Raw genomic sequence first — 14,576 nt, 5'->3', positions numbered from 1 at the left:
CGAAATATTAGTATATTCCTCAAATTTAATTTATTTTGAAAATTTTATTTCATGACATTGGATTCTCGTCGTCGTATTGCTTTGTTCCTGTATATCTTTCATAACAACACTCATTGCAAGATTCACAAAATCCGGCGGACAGCCTATCCTGCGGTTCTTCCTTCTCGCACATCTCATTTCTTATCTTGTATTTTGCTTCTCTTGTGCAGGGTTTTTTCCTCCAGAGTTTATTCCTTTGCTCAGTAAGAACTGCTGGTCTTCAAACAGAAATACACAAAACCTTTTCAAAGGGCAAATTATGGGAAGTTTTATTATTGACCACACCAACAATTTTGAAATGAGGTGATTCGGCGATACTTTAGGTTCAAGCTTCAAGAAGATGTTTCTTTTTAGCTCTTTCATAGAGTTTGTTCTTTTACATAAATGTTCGATTATATAAAAGTTTGTTTTTGTATCATTTCTGCCTTACCTTGGGCTTACTCGTGTATGTCATCTAGATCTGACAACGCTATAATGACGATGTCCATACAAAATATTAATCTAATAAAACATTGTCCAAAGAACGTTTTCTTTATTTAGCATGATCATATGGAAGCACCCCATCTTATATCTTTGTTTACAGGCCAGAGCACTGGCACACGTAACGTAAGAAAGCTCAACGTATATTCAGCTCTTTTGAGCTCTGACCATCACATCCCCCTGTAATAATGACTTCGTTCAATGCGCTAAATCTTAGCATTTCTCGAAATATGTAGTGAAGGTGTAATGCAACAGTGAGATCTTTATTACTGCTTTTGTTCTATTCTTGTTGTTGTTTAACTCCAAGACCTAGGACCTTTCTCACTTAAAGACTTTCTCTTGTTCATTACCTCAACAATAATCACGTTTTCCTATGCTCGATAAACTGGCTCTCACCTAGATCATGATCATTTGCATTGTCACCAAGTTATTTGAAACTGTGGAAACCCTAAACTCCTACTTTTAGACACAGTCTGTCTCAGATGAAGATTTAATTTGCTTTATCGCTTGTATTGAAGCTGTTATGCACCAAGTCTTACAAAGTTTATAAAACTAAAGAATCATAGGATATTAATTTAGTTAATGCTAAGTCAATGGTTATAACTTGAAAAGTCATTGTGCGTTGCGACCGTTAGGCCGTAAGATCAATAACCAACTGAATGCGGCCTGGTAAGGGCCTAATTTCATAACAGAAGACAGGAAACTGACGTTTTTTGAACATCGTTAAGATCTAATTGATATCCGATCTCTAGATTTTATTGAGGAACGCTAGGTTAAGCAAAATGTTTTGTGAACGTGATTTCCAATTCTGTGATTTTAATTCTTGCAATTGAATAAATGTAAAGAAGATAATAAAAGAATATTGTGCTTTGAGATCTAACTGTATCTGTTATTCAAGGTCACATTCAGTCTCTTATTTCTCATCCTTTTGTGTTTCTGATTAATATTAATATACTATTTCGAATTCTTTTATAATCTCGTTACTTTCTGATATTGTGGATTACAAGTGAAGAGGACCTTGTGCTTTGTTGTGAGACGAGCCGAGATGTTTGAGTTGAAAACATTGTCAACTGTTTTTCACTTGAGGCTTGCTTGTGCAGAAAACGTCAGACACAGAAAATGTACTTAGCTTCATTTGTCCATGGTAATGAAAATAAGTGCATCAATTGACCTGTAGTAGGCATGTTGCTTCGTTTTGATTAAAAGATCTGTTAAATAGAAGTGCCAAGAAAATACGGAACCCAGAAAGCACGGTAATCATATTTCAGTGGATCTTGATGGGGACACTCGTAAACAAAAGAAATCAAGATGCCATGCCCAAACCCTTCTTTTTTCCCTTTATTTTCTGGTGAAGGTTTTGAGAAAGTTGTCAGGTGTGTTAAACGTTTCTCCTGTTATTTAAAACTTAAATACCTTCCGAAAAAGCTTAGTTGAGTTTTTTAAATTGGTCATCTTTCTTTAGGTGAATAAATTCCCTTCGTCTTACCTCTTTACTTTGATTGATTTACATTTTCTCCTTTGCATATTTACTTGTTTCTTGCTTCATTCCTTTCTAACTTTGTATCCTTCATTAGCTTATTGGCTCAGATCGATAAGCATTTATATACTTGTTAGTTTTCTTGCCTTTTTTCACTTCTCCTCAAAGAGCTGTTGGCAAAAGTTTTCAGAACTTTAAAAAAGCTCTTTCCATACGAAAGTGGTCTTGATCAAAAGTGAGTTTGCTTGTAACCTGCAACTTGCTTGTAACTTGCAACTTGCTTGCAACAATGTAGAAAGCAGGGAATCTCAATCATATTATATTGTATTTATGTTCTATATACTCATTGCAAGATTTACAGAATCCGGCGGACAGCCTATCCTGCGGTTCTTCCTTCTCACACAATCCCAGTCATCATTGTCAAATGAGTACCGAACTTGTCATCATTATCATCAATAATATGTGCGTTGCGTTATCCTTGATCTCACGCCTCCGGTATACTACATGTAACACCTAAAAAACCTCATGCATCTTGCGCTCATTCGTGTTAAGAGGTTTTATTGTTCAACGATGGTTGTTTATCATTCGTTAATCTCAGTTCTACAAACACAGACGATACTTTTCTTCAACCACCATTTAATTGCAGACTCTAACATTCTTTCCTTAATAAAACATTTTCTCAAACTGGCCATAACGCAATAATCTGTGTCATTTTATTTAAAGCAACAACATAACGGTTCGCAACGGCTCTTTTGGCATTTTTTATTTTTTGATTAAAACTCGCCGGCTGCCATAGGAACTGAAATGCTTCTTTGATAAGCAGACAAGCACTAAACCATTTTGCGGTAACCTTCAGCCTTCCCAACAGACATTCTACCGACAGAAGGACAGAATGAATAACATCGTTATTACAATTTGATGAACTGCGTACGTTTTTGTTAGGTAACTGGTATATAAACCTACAAGAACCAAGGCCTTGTATGCCAATTTATGTTGATATTAGACAAAAGGCTCGTCGATAATAAGCAGCCTCATACATACCTCATCAATGTAGTTTGCCTCCTTTTAGGTGTCTCCTTAAAGCGTTCTCAAATGTGACGTTAAAAAGTCTAATCTTAAAATTTCTTGCTTTGACTTCATAACCCTATCAGAACAATTTGTAATACCTCTGAAAGGACAGAATGGGTTGAATATTTCAAAAACTGCGTAAGATATGGTTTGATAACGGATTACTCTTATTTCGGTTCTGTTCATAAAATTATGAACAAGGAACTTAGGAACTCTATTTGTCCAAGAAAGTTCATTCACGATCATAGGCCAATGGTTTTTCCCTGTCTGGTACCCTGTACAAAGTTCTATCACAGGTACACGATTTCATGGGAACCCGATGATGGAGGTCGTTGTCAAGGTAAGCTGTCAATAAAATCGGTTGTTTGTTTCTAAAGGTTTGAATCCATCTTGCACAATCAGCTGGCTAGGCCTATTGGCTGGCTATGCCTCTTAATACGATGTATGTGCACACGAAAGGCCAACTCCACTTCGAGGTATCTTGGCAAAAGACATTGGTATTTAGCCTTACCCGTGATAATTTGCTGCTTTTATTTTCAGTTTTTCTTTATAGACATTTTTTTTATATAAGAACCAGATAATTTTTGTTGAGCCTCGATGTTCCTAACTTTTTGATAACTTTAGGCTCAAATGTTCTTAAAATTGTTCTTATTTTGAGAGTGATTTTTTGCATATATTTGAAAAGTTACATACGTATATAGTTTCTAAGACGTTTTGCTTGGTAAAATTTAAAAATAAAGCAATGACTGCTAGTGTTGTTGGACAAACTCATCAAAGTTTTTTTGTCAAGAGAATGTCGGTCGGTACAGTAGTTGAGTGCTTGCGAATTTCAAAATGCGAATTGTTTTTTCTTAAATTTCTCATCTGAAGCTGAGCATGTTCTAGCCTTGTTCTTATTTTTTGGGCAAATCGAGCCTCAAGTGTCTTCTTAAAAAAAGAGTTTATTTTTATATACATTCAGGAAAGGGATGTTAACTTTCAATCTTTTACAATGCTTTGTCTAGCTGTTTGCACAAATCGCAACTTCAGTCTCAACATGAAACTTGACATTAATTTTCTGTGCTTTATTTTGTTAGTTTATTATTTGTGTTCTTTATTTTGATTGACAAACCGCTTGGCAATGCTTCTACATGATACCTTGCGGAAGTCAAGCTATTGTAATCTGCATTGATAAATCTGCCATTTGTATGGCTGATTTCTTACTGCAAGGACCCATGAAATATCGCACTTCTCTTATTTGCATTATACTTGGTTCATTCATTTTACAATAGAAGAAGATAGGATCACAACCGGCTCGCTTTCATTCAGAAAGCGAGCCTGTAAGCCATGGCTAGGTCATTTGGATTACTAAATTTGGCAAATACCACGTTATATTTTCTAGAACGATCTAGTCTGAAGTCTAGAAAGATCCTTGGTCATCCACCGAAAAAAACCTGCACTGAAGGTAACATTTCTCTTTGTAAAAATATCATCAGCTCTTAAATGTCACTAACTTCTTCTCGATGTCTCTCACTGCTTACTGGTAAGCAAAATTCGCGAAGATAGCAGTGAGATTAAACATACAATGCCTGCCAAAAATCTTGGAACACTGACATCAATTTCCAAGTTCAAAACCAATCATCCCCCTCTCCCCCACGGAACAATGTTGGTTTACTATCAAACGGGTTAGGATTTTAGGAAGCACTTTCTTTTGCGCTTCTTCTATGATATTGCTCTAAATCATCAAAATTGTTTTAGGGGGAAAAGGGCGAAAGTAGCAATTTTTTTTCATGAAAGGAATGAAAGATATCAAATGCAGCATAAATTGGTGGGTGTTCCAAGTCTTTTGGCAGGCATTGAATGTACAAACACACTCTTATTTTAATGATCCAAGCAAAGCTTACGGTTGAATTTTATTGACTCCATTTTTCTTTTATTTTTGTTAATATAAGATAAAGCCAGTGGCGGCCCCAGCTACTGCAGAGTGGGAGGGTAATGGCCGTTGCCAGTGAGACCATGTCCCTTTTGCCTCGTTTCTGTGCTTTGTGCCAGGTTAATTTTTCTTAGGAAATATCATCTACCTTTACCTAGTGCTTTTTAATCCATTTATAGAAGAAATATGTGGACCATGTATTGAAAAAAGTGGAGGGTAACTACCCACCATCTCCCCTATACCCCTTGGCGCTGCTTTTGGAAAAACCACGATTTATAATTGACATATCGATTTATCCAATTTTAAACGCGTTAATTTTAAAATTATAGATCTCAATCTTGATGCATGTTAATGAATTGCAGGTCTCTCCTTGCCTTGTATGTATCGAAATTTTCTCTTTAATGATGTTTTTGTAATCAAGAACCTTTTTGTTAGTAAGCTTTTTTATAGCAAGCAGATCTGATAAGAGCTTTGATGCGCATCCAAACACTGTTTAATTTTCAACGCTCGTATTTTAGGCATGACAACCTCAACCAACCTTTACACATGTAAGTTGAAATTTTCTAACTTTAGAATTGTTCATGCGAAAAATTTGACTCCAACATTATAAATTGCCTCCTTCTCGTTAACGGGTGCTTGTACAATTTAGCAAAACAGTAGTACGATTTTGCCTGTTAGTTTGAAAATATGTTTTAGAATATAATTTTTAATGCTGGTGACCTTTTAAAAAGGAACTTGCAGAGAAATTTCTGATATGGCCGTAAAATCCCCTCGCCAGCTGGCCCAGCGAGAATTCCATAAGTGCTCCTTTGCTGAAAATTGTTTTAAAATTCATTCGATCTGGTTTCTGTTGTCTTTTGTGTACGTAAGTATATTTTCTATTTGCTTTGCTTCATTATGGTTATGCAGTCTCAATTTGAAGTTACTGCTATACTCTCTGTTTTTGCCCTCAGTTGCGTTACAGTTCGAAAAATGCCGTTTTACATTTAATCTCACCCAGTAAAAATTCTCTGTTTCTCTGTTTTGGGGTGATTCTTAATCGATTTCAAGCTTATTCGAGTCCTATGTAAAAAGGATTGCATGTTTTATTGCGATTTGTGAAATAGGAAAAGAGGATAATTGATGTTTTCTTGGTCAACTCTAAGGCATTTTGATTTTAGAAACTTTAACAATGCAAGTTTTCTGTTCATTGCTTCTGTTTAGAGCTTCGTTGTTCGATGTGATTTCTAGCTGCATAATTATGGATCAAGAACTTTATATGTCGAAGCAGCCTAACGGTTTAATTGAATGATACAAAAATGCAGCCACTAATTCCAGCCCACGTAATTCAGCCCGCGTAATTCAGCGGCGTAATTCAGCCCGCGTAATTCAGCCGCGTAATTCAGCCTTCTTAATTCAGCCTTAGTATTTCAGCGCACGTAATTCATCAAAGCGATATCAGACTGATAGACCCTTGGCATTGAACATCAGCTTTTAGAATATGCAAATTTCGGTCAAGTTATTTGATTTCCTGATCCTAAGATTCATCGCCTTGGGTCTAAAAAACAGTTATCCGAAGAAATGAAATCTCCTCCTACATGTTCCGGAATATGTGATACTTAAAGAAATAGGATAAAAATCGGCTAGATCCGAATAATCTATATCTTTTGTAGTGCTTCTTTGCGAAAACAATGGATATAATAAATTGACGCGCGAGCTGAGTCATTCTATCGATCATCAAATGTTGAAGCAAAGACAACAACTTTTTCTGAAGATTCCCCTCCCTAATTGCACTTACAAAATTTGGCACATGGCTGTTTCTGTATGCGCAAATACATTACAGATGAAAAAATTGAGAGTTTTACAGGAACAAAAAGTTTTGAAATACATTTTTATCAAAAGAAGGATAGTGTAGCAAATATAGACAGTTATTTTATTGGCAAGGAATAAGTCACACAAATCAAATATCTTAAAGAAAATCAATCAAGTACCTTGATGAAATTCTCATTTAGATAGACGCTTCCCAGTTCACTGACAGGCTCAATCGACAGTGATGCCTAGAACGCAACGTGGACCTCAACGCAAAACGTTTTGATCTTTGATCTATTACAGCGCAATTATATCTCTTAGAACTCTGAGAATTCTGGGTCCCAGGTGAAAGCAAACAATGACTGAACGAGTCTTTTGAAGGAGAGTTAGATTGTAACCCGAAGGCAGTAGCCTGTGCATTGTACTCCTATTGTACTCGCTCTGCACATTTTTGCACGCCTACCGATTGTAACTTGGACGTAACACGAGTTGTATACGTTAAATTTTAAGTTTTAAACCGCGATGAGTGGGTGTAGTGTAACGATTTCAGCTCCATTGTCAATAGTGAATGATTGAAGACCACTTGTATGGGACATTGCACCATCCTCACTTTAATTATGCTAATGTTTTATTACCCTGGGTTCCAGAGCGCCAAGGGTCAAAACAAGTAAGGCGTCGAGGAAATGTTCCTTTTAAGTATCGTATTAGGGCGACGTGGTTTCTATCCAGGGCTGGGTGATGTAACCCCAAAGAAGTGAAAGCTTAGCGAAATTGGCTTCTATCTACCCTTTTTGCACAGAAAACGTTATTTGCATTTTTCATTATATTTATCAAGCTTTTCGTTTGCTTTTGATCATGTTTAGATAGACGTAGATATACGTAGATATACAATTAAAAGTGATAAAAGACTGCAATTAGACGAGAGAAACATTTCTTTTAGCCAGTGGTGGCGCCAGGGGAGGGCTAGGAGGCTACAGCCCCTCCGTCGGAAGCACCTAGCCTCCCCCCCATCGGAGGAAATTTCCAAGTATCCAAGAAAAGAGGGGTTATTGAAAATAGCTATTTCTCTCTAACACATGGGCCTCCTTTTTCCTTATACACAATTACATAAATCTGAAAGACAGAAGACCTTCTTTTCAATTTGATAGTCTAGCTGTGGATCTTCTCGTTAACAGAACAGGCCGAGATCCTCTCAAAAAAGTGTACAGGGGACCGTTAGTTACTAGAAAAATGATGTTCCTGTGAGCTGGCAGAGTTCAGAAAACACATCAACCTACCTCCGGATTAATTTTTGTCCTATTGGCATTCCTCAAAATTTACTTTTTGAGTTTTAAATGAAAGTTACATATAGAATTCTGGTAAAATCCTCTATTGCTTGCTCTTTACGCTTTGTCAGGAAAAAAGTAAAATTCAAGCACAGCGGTACATTTCTCTCACTTTATATATTATTGTCAAGGTACGCATTGGCCTTGCCCAAAACGACTGCATCGTGAGATAACCTTCCTGCGGGCTCATAGCCGTGGAACCGTTATGTTTTCTTAATTCTGTTAGCTCGTACCAACTTTTCAAGGCATGAGTCCGAGACAAAATAAAGATTCCTCATTCAAAATGTTATCTAGCGAAAGTAAATTATAAAGAAACTGTTTATTAAGAAATCATTTTTTTCAGAGGACGAACTGCTACTTTCATAAAGAATTCACTTGAATACTAACCCCTGGGCTAAAATATTGTTGCTTGGCTGTGGATGGGATATCCGACTTCTTGAGATACGAATTAGCTTGTATTAAGAACTCTGTAAATTGTTATCGGTAATGAGTGAATTGCAGTAATGGCCGTTATGCATAAAGACAACTCTTGAAAAAATGTGAAACTAAATAGACCGCCCTCTTCTCTATGACATCAAGAAAAAGCAAATTAATTTGCCACGCATACTTAGATTTACTGACTTCGACTTTTAGACCTCAAAATCAAAGTATTCTGTCGCCGGCTTTTGATACCAAATCGACCATTGCAAAAGTGACAGAAACTATTTTATTACAGAGGAACATAATGAAAGGCATGTTCTAAGAAATACCTGAAAAAGCTATGAACAACTCACCAAAAGCAAAATTTGATGTTAAGTCTTCGATGGAAGTTGCAGGTTGGACCTCGTGCTTCTTGATTCTACTATTCAGTGCAGCGCTTGCGTATAAACGCGCTTATATGCAACCATTTGTCAGTCTTTGCCGGTAGGTGGTCTGCTACGTCACAGCAAAATCAATCTCATTAATGGGAAATGATCTTTGAGAATTAGATAAGCTCATTTCCGCGTCCAGGCATTTAACATGGACAACATGAAAACTGTCGCGATGTTCGAATAGAATTTGATAAGGCTCTCATTTTGTCAATAGTTTTGATGTTGGTTCCTGATGTTGTCCATTATAGCAGCTTTTAGCGATAGAGATATGGTAGATGCTTCATAGAGATGGTGGGTGGACATCTCTTAGAGTTCAATAACAATATTTAGAATGGGATTCTCTCTTCATTGAAGTGATTTGATTTAAATTTTTAGAGAATGAATCTTTGAGATTGAATTCACGAAATGTGAAGTATTTTCGTTGCTATGGTTTTTACTTTACAATTTTTAATGGAAACGAGTATTGGTTTTTTAGGCAGCCGGGTAGTCAAAATATTTATATATTTTTGCAGGAAAGAACAATAATTTTCGTTTGTTTAAAGGGTGTAACCTTTATGTGAGATTTTCTTAAAAAGACAATCTTCTTTCAACTTGCTTAAGTTGAAGGGTCAAAATCTATGTGAGATTTTCTTAAAAAGACAGTCTCCTTTCAACTTGCTCAAATTAGAACTTGAAAATGTGTAAAAAGAAGTCATTTATAATATCTCACATCTTATCAACTGGAAAAGGTTTTTCTTTCATCAGTTTGAAGAAAACTGTCTTTATCACTAATTGAGTTAAAACAAAGATGCCAGTGACTTATCTTGTCTCATCTTTGATCATTTTCATCAATTCGTACAATCTTTGATCACCAATCACTTTCTCTTATCTTTCTACAACTTTGGTCATTCCTTTGATTACATTTGATCACATTAATTGTTGCGTGTAACCTTTGATCGCTTTGATCATATTGTCTCATCTTCGATTACTTTGATCATTTTGTCTGATCTTTGATCATTTTCATCATTTCGTAGAGTTTTTATATGCCTACATTTAATATAATAAGACGTGGCCAAGCCCATGGGTGATCAATCAGATAAACTTGATACGAAATTCTTTCATTATTTATGAGAATTATAAATTTGTGAACTATTAATTCAAAGAAGTTTAAAATACTAATGAGTTAGTTATTCATCTCTCACTTGAGTTAGTGGACAATTTAAATTCTTGTCTAGTAGAGTTTCGAAAAAAATTCACAACCGAAGCGTGTTCTTACTTGCATTCCATAATTTGAAAATTGTCATCTGTCAAGTTACGAAGTATTCCTGTCAGATAAACGTCAGATTAAAGACTACTCCCTAACAGACTACAAGACGTTTAATCAAAGGGAAATTTCAGAAAGAAAACACCCTTGATCTAACTTCAAGAAACATCAAAGTTGAGTTTTGATGTTTAGCTGGTACTATTCTATTTTGACATAAGAAAATTTTGAAAATGTGTCAGAATAATGAATTTTCACTCAATGTGTGAAAAAATTTATCTTGAGGCATTTGTTCCATTAAAGTGATTGTATGAAATAGACACTGTGCTCTTGAATTAAAAACAGACTCAGAAAAAATATTAAAAAAACATATCTGTGTTACGATTTCTTTCTAAATAAATTCTGAATAAAGATTTTTAATCTCGCTATATAGTTTCCAGGAGATTGTAACAAAAGTTACCTGAAAGTAACTGAGATTGCTTTTAATCATTATCATTCCAAAACAAGGCGGTCTATTAAATGCTCGAATTTCGTCAAAGTTAACAAATGCGGGTTTTACTGGGTTTTACCTGTCACTATTTTATCATAGTTTCTTTGTTAATGTTTTCTTTGCTTATGTAAATAAGTTTCCATTGCCGTCAATGATTAGGAGACTGTGACAGTTTCAGACCCCGATTCTTGAAAGTAATTGCTTCCTGTGTAATTAAACCATTACTCGCTACAATTTCCCTCGTTTGCTAAGAAAGCACTCAACAATATTCCTTTCAATGCCAATAAGTATATTTTGTAAAGAATCTTGCAACTATGTTGCATTGACTTATTACGGAAAATTATAAGAGTGAACGGATCCAAATTTTTTTACGTATACCAAATTCCTGGTAATTTAAAATATTTTTACTAGAATAAACAAGAATAAGACAAAAAATGTTGCTTGAGGGATGCCATTCATCATTCGCTTAACCTGCCCCTAAGCGAAACATCAATTTTTCATAAAAATGTTTTTATATCAAAGTTTTTGAAAAAATGTTTCTGAAATAAAACAGCTTTCTTTTTGTCAACATGGTCTCATTTTTCCGAAACAAAGCTCGCCATTCATAAATTTTATCGATTCATTGCCAAGCTTTGGCCACGTCTAGGAAGCTTCTGGCCACCCCTAAAGAGACAACGACACAATAAAAAGGTAGTGCGCAGCAATGCAGATATGCAGTATGTTGCATAATGTTGAACACAGCAAGCTCGCAGCAAGGGTAATTTGGCAAGGAATAGCGAATATTCGAAACTTTTAAAATCTTCAGAGAAGATAGCAAAGAGATACAAAACATTACCTGAACAAAAAATAGATAACAGTTAAAAACAATCATTAAAGTAGAGGAAACAAATTTGACTTTTACAATCAATTTTTTTGTAATTTTATTGCCATCGGTTTATTTTTCTTCTCCAATTAAATATATATTATTTTGATGTCGATGTCATTAAGAAAAGATGATATTAAGACGTCTGATTATATTTAGATGAAATGAAAACGTTTCGCTTTTTGGAGGTAAAAGTTCAAATTTGCTTTGTATTTACAATGTTACCAATCTGTTTAAATCCTGAAATGCAGTTTACAAATGCAACTATGTACAGCAAGTTAGGACAACCCGTTCTAATCAGAGTTCAAGGTCAGGCAAACACCTTTCAAAACCCAATGAGAAACATGCTCGTGTGTCGCAAGATCTGCTTCGAAAACCAGACCGACACCCATTGCGTTCCGTCTTTCTGAAGTCACATATACTGGTGTCCTAAACGTGTTCTGTTGGATGAAAAAAAAGGATTTTGTTAAAAAGCATTTATGAAATTTGAGCTACAGCTGTGACAGACCTATGCACTGTCGTTGATTAAAAGCGTTTCTTTGAGGATCCCTATGTCATCTTAGCAATATCCAATAGAATGCCAAAGAGTTATCAACAAGCGGCAGCGAATGGCATGATACAGTTCGGCAGAGGTTGTTATCAACGGGCGGAGGTCCATCTTGTTTTGGTGTGGCAAATACCTTTCTTTTAACAAATCTACACATTTAACATGAATTAGAGTCTTAATCCAAAGAATGAATAACTTAAGGAGATTTTCAATTTGATTCGAGATCGTGAGACAATTATTTATAGCTATTAGAGGTGCTTAGGGTAGCCACGAAGTTGAAAAAGATATCCATCGTAAAAGCTCTAAATAGAATAGAACTAGATACACGATTAAATGAACAAACATATGACCTCCAGTGTTGCGTCTAGCTTTCAGCTGAGTTCACCCGTGACAGCACCTTGACTACTAAAAAGCACCGAACCTATGTCACGAAAGCAGTAACCAAGCAAACAGACTGTTTCCATGGTGTTCTTCCCAGAGTTCATTGCGTCAATGCTAAAAATATCTTTTGGTTTTCCAAAGTCAATGATAATACCCTTTAAAAAACATTTCAATGTAAATCTTTTTTTTTCATATTGGTAACTAAACTATCACCCGCTAATTGAAAGTTATTGGTCTCACTAAAAAAGTTATTGCATACAGACAGTGTAATAACTTTTGCAAATGCCGCGTACAGTGGTTGATTAGGGAAATTACAGGAGATATGACTTAAAAAGGATAGAAATTAGCAGCTAGAATAATAGTATTGAAGTAGGATTACAGCTAATAATTGTCGCTGAAGGTTGTCATCAATATGAATTAGAGTTTCGTCCATCCAAGCCACCTTCAAGGACACCTGAATTTAAGTAGGCGTTTTTTGAATCAGATTTGTTTTGAGTTTTGTTTTAAAGTGGCGCAATGTGACGTGCGCGGGTGTTTACCAAACTCATTCACTTTAATGTTTTTGATATGCTTTTATAGATTAGAAAATAACTAAAAGAATTAATTCAAATTGAGTTATTCCTAATACAGAATGTTTGAACTGTCTTAAAAGCAGACTAGACTACTATGGGGTGAGAGATGCTCCAAATGGAGGCAAAAGATTGGTTAAATACATGTATAGGGTCTACTGAAAGGAGGCCAGAGCGTCACTGAAGAAAGGAAAATATCATGCGTTGAAGACCAAAGATAGAGAGCTTAAGGGTCACGGCTTCCGGGCGCTAAACAAGCTAATTCTGAATGTTTCCCGCCAAAAGGCTATTGCTTACTGTAATCATAAACAGGAAACAGAACTGGAGAACAAAACACCAAAATAAAATCTTTTGCTGGAAGGTTGCTTTGAGAATAAGGATTACAAGCTTGACAATCAATTTTAATGGTTGCCTCTTCCATTAAATATCACTGGAGCCCCACAAAACGAAGTTATCTTACCTGTAACTTGAGCTTATGAGCCTCAATTGGAATGACTTTTAAAATCGGAAGCTCTTCGACCAGCTGTTTTGGCCTCGGCACACCCAGGGACGAGGAATTAAGATCCCAAGACGCTCCTTCTAAGTAGAGCCCTCGAATAAAACATCCGGTGTGCGCATGCTCCGTGACTTCGTCGGTTGTTTGGTATTTCGTAACGCACGTGTATAATGTCGAGCGATCAAGCGGCCAGGCGTTTTTGCGGCAAGCGGCTTGGACCAGAGCGGTTAGATACGATTCGGGGATATGAAGCCCAGAGAGCCAGATGACTGGAGGCTCGCCGTCGTTAACCTGGACAAAATTGAATGAATGATTTTTAATAAGACTTCTCACAATGAAATTCAGAATTGAATATTAAAATAAAAAAATTGATTGCAATTTAGAACTATTTGGTTGGCTTAATACGCAAATCGATAAAATGCAGTTTTTAGGAAGGGAAAATGTGTATACAAGCGAACATACTTTACAATCCTCAAATTCTTTTGACAATTTAATCTACTAAAACATCTTTTATGAGTTAAATATTTCAAATTAAATACTTCAAATTGAATATCAATAGACACATATTAAGAGGTTGATGAGGAACGTATTCTAATGAAAAGGGCGTTTTGTGAAGTAAAATTCTGACATTTGAATCAATTTATCATCTTAAGTGACAACCGCCCTATTCCTGACAAGTATCTCCTCCCGTCGTATAACAATGGAGAAAAGCTTTAAACCGAGCAACGTGAAGTAATAAACTACTGAGTCCATTTTCATTCATGTTTTGAAAATAAAAGAAGTACTTTGGGTGTGTTGAGATGATTATTTTATTGAGAAATGACTTTTTCACTTAATCTGAAGTGTTCTATGACAGAGGGAAATGGGTCCATTAATAATTATGAATTCACGGAGCTTTTTTGCTCGCGCTCATCAATTTTAAAAAGCAAGTAAAAAATCCCAGTATTCCGGTGATGTAATTCCGTATAATTCCGACAAGGCTGACTTTCGGTATATCTGTTAGTAGGAGAGTCGAACTGGTCGTTCAGAAGTATCAACAAAATCATCATAT

General features: G+C 35.8%; 2 protein-coding genes and 1 long non-coding RNA gene across 6 annotated transcripts in view; 1 reads left to right on the top strand and 2 right to left on the bottom strand.

The window, feature by feature from the left end:
- Nucleotides 1-8,933, bottom strand: part of LOC135683832 (uncharacterized) — a 28,821-nt gene extending 19,888 nt beyond the window's left edge. The window contains exon 1 of the mRNA XM_065199189.2: nt 8,863-8,933. The gene's annotated coding sequence lies outside the window, so the exon portion shown is untranslated. The remainder of the gene's footprint in view (nt 1-8,862) is intronic.
- Nucleotides 1-11,893, top strand: part of LOC135683833 (uncharacterized) — a 56,820-nt gene extending 44,927 nt beyond the window's left edge. For all 4 annotated transcript variants that reach the window (XR_010515826.2, XR_010515825.2, XR_010515827.2 and 1 more), the window contains exons 5-6: nt 4,446-4,508; nt 5,495-11,893. This is a non-coding gene — a long non-coding RNA (uncharacterized LOC135683833). The remainder of the gene's footprint in view (nt 1-4,445; nt 4,509-5,494) is intronic.
- LOC135683823 (dynein axonemal heavy chain 10) overlaps nt 11,502-14,576 on the bottom strand; it is a 46,612-nt gene continuing 43,537 nt past the window's right edge. Inside the window, exons 66-67 of the mRNA XM_065199178.2 lie at nt 13,490-13,816; nt 11,502-11,972 (exon numbers count right to left, since the gene is read on the bottom strand). Of these exons, the coding sequence (XP_065055250.2) occupies nt 11,826-11,972; nt 13,490-13,816 (474 nt within the window). The 3' untranslated portion in view covers nt 11,502-11,825. The remainder of the gene's footprint in view (nt 11,973-13,489; nt 13,817-14,576) is intronic.

This window comes from Rhopilema esculentum, chromosome 7, assembly GCF_057945365.1.
Source record: "Rhopilema esculentum isolate cy_ngs chromosome 7, ASM5794536v1, whole genome shotgun sequence".
Lineage (NCBI taxonomy): Eukaryota > Metazoa > Cnidaria > Scyphozoa > Rhizostomeae > Rhizostomatidae > Rhopilema > Rhopilema esculentum.
Note: the sequence above shows the minus strand (reverse complement) of the source record. Positions and strands in the feature narration are given on the sequence as shown.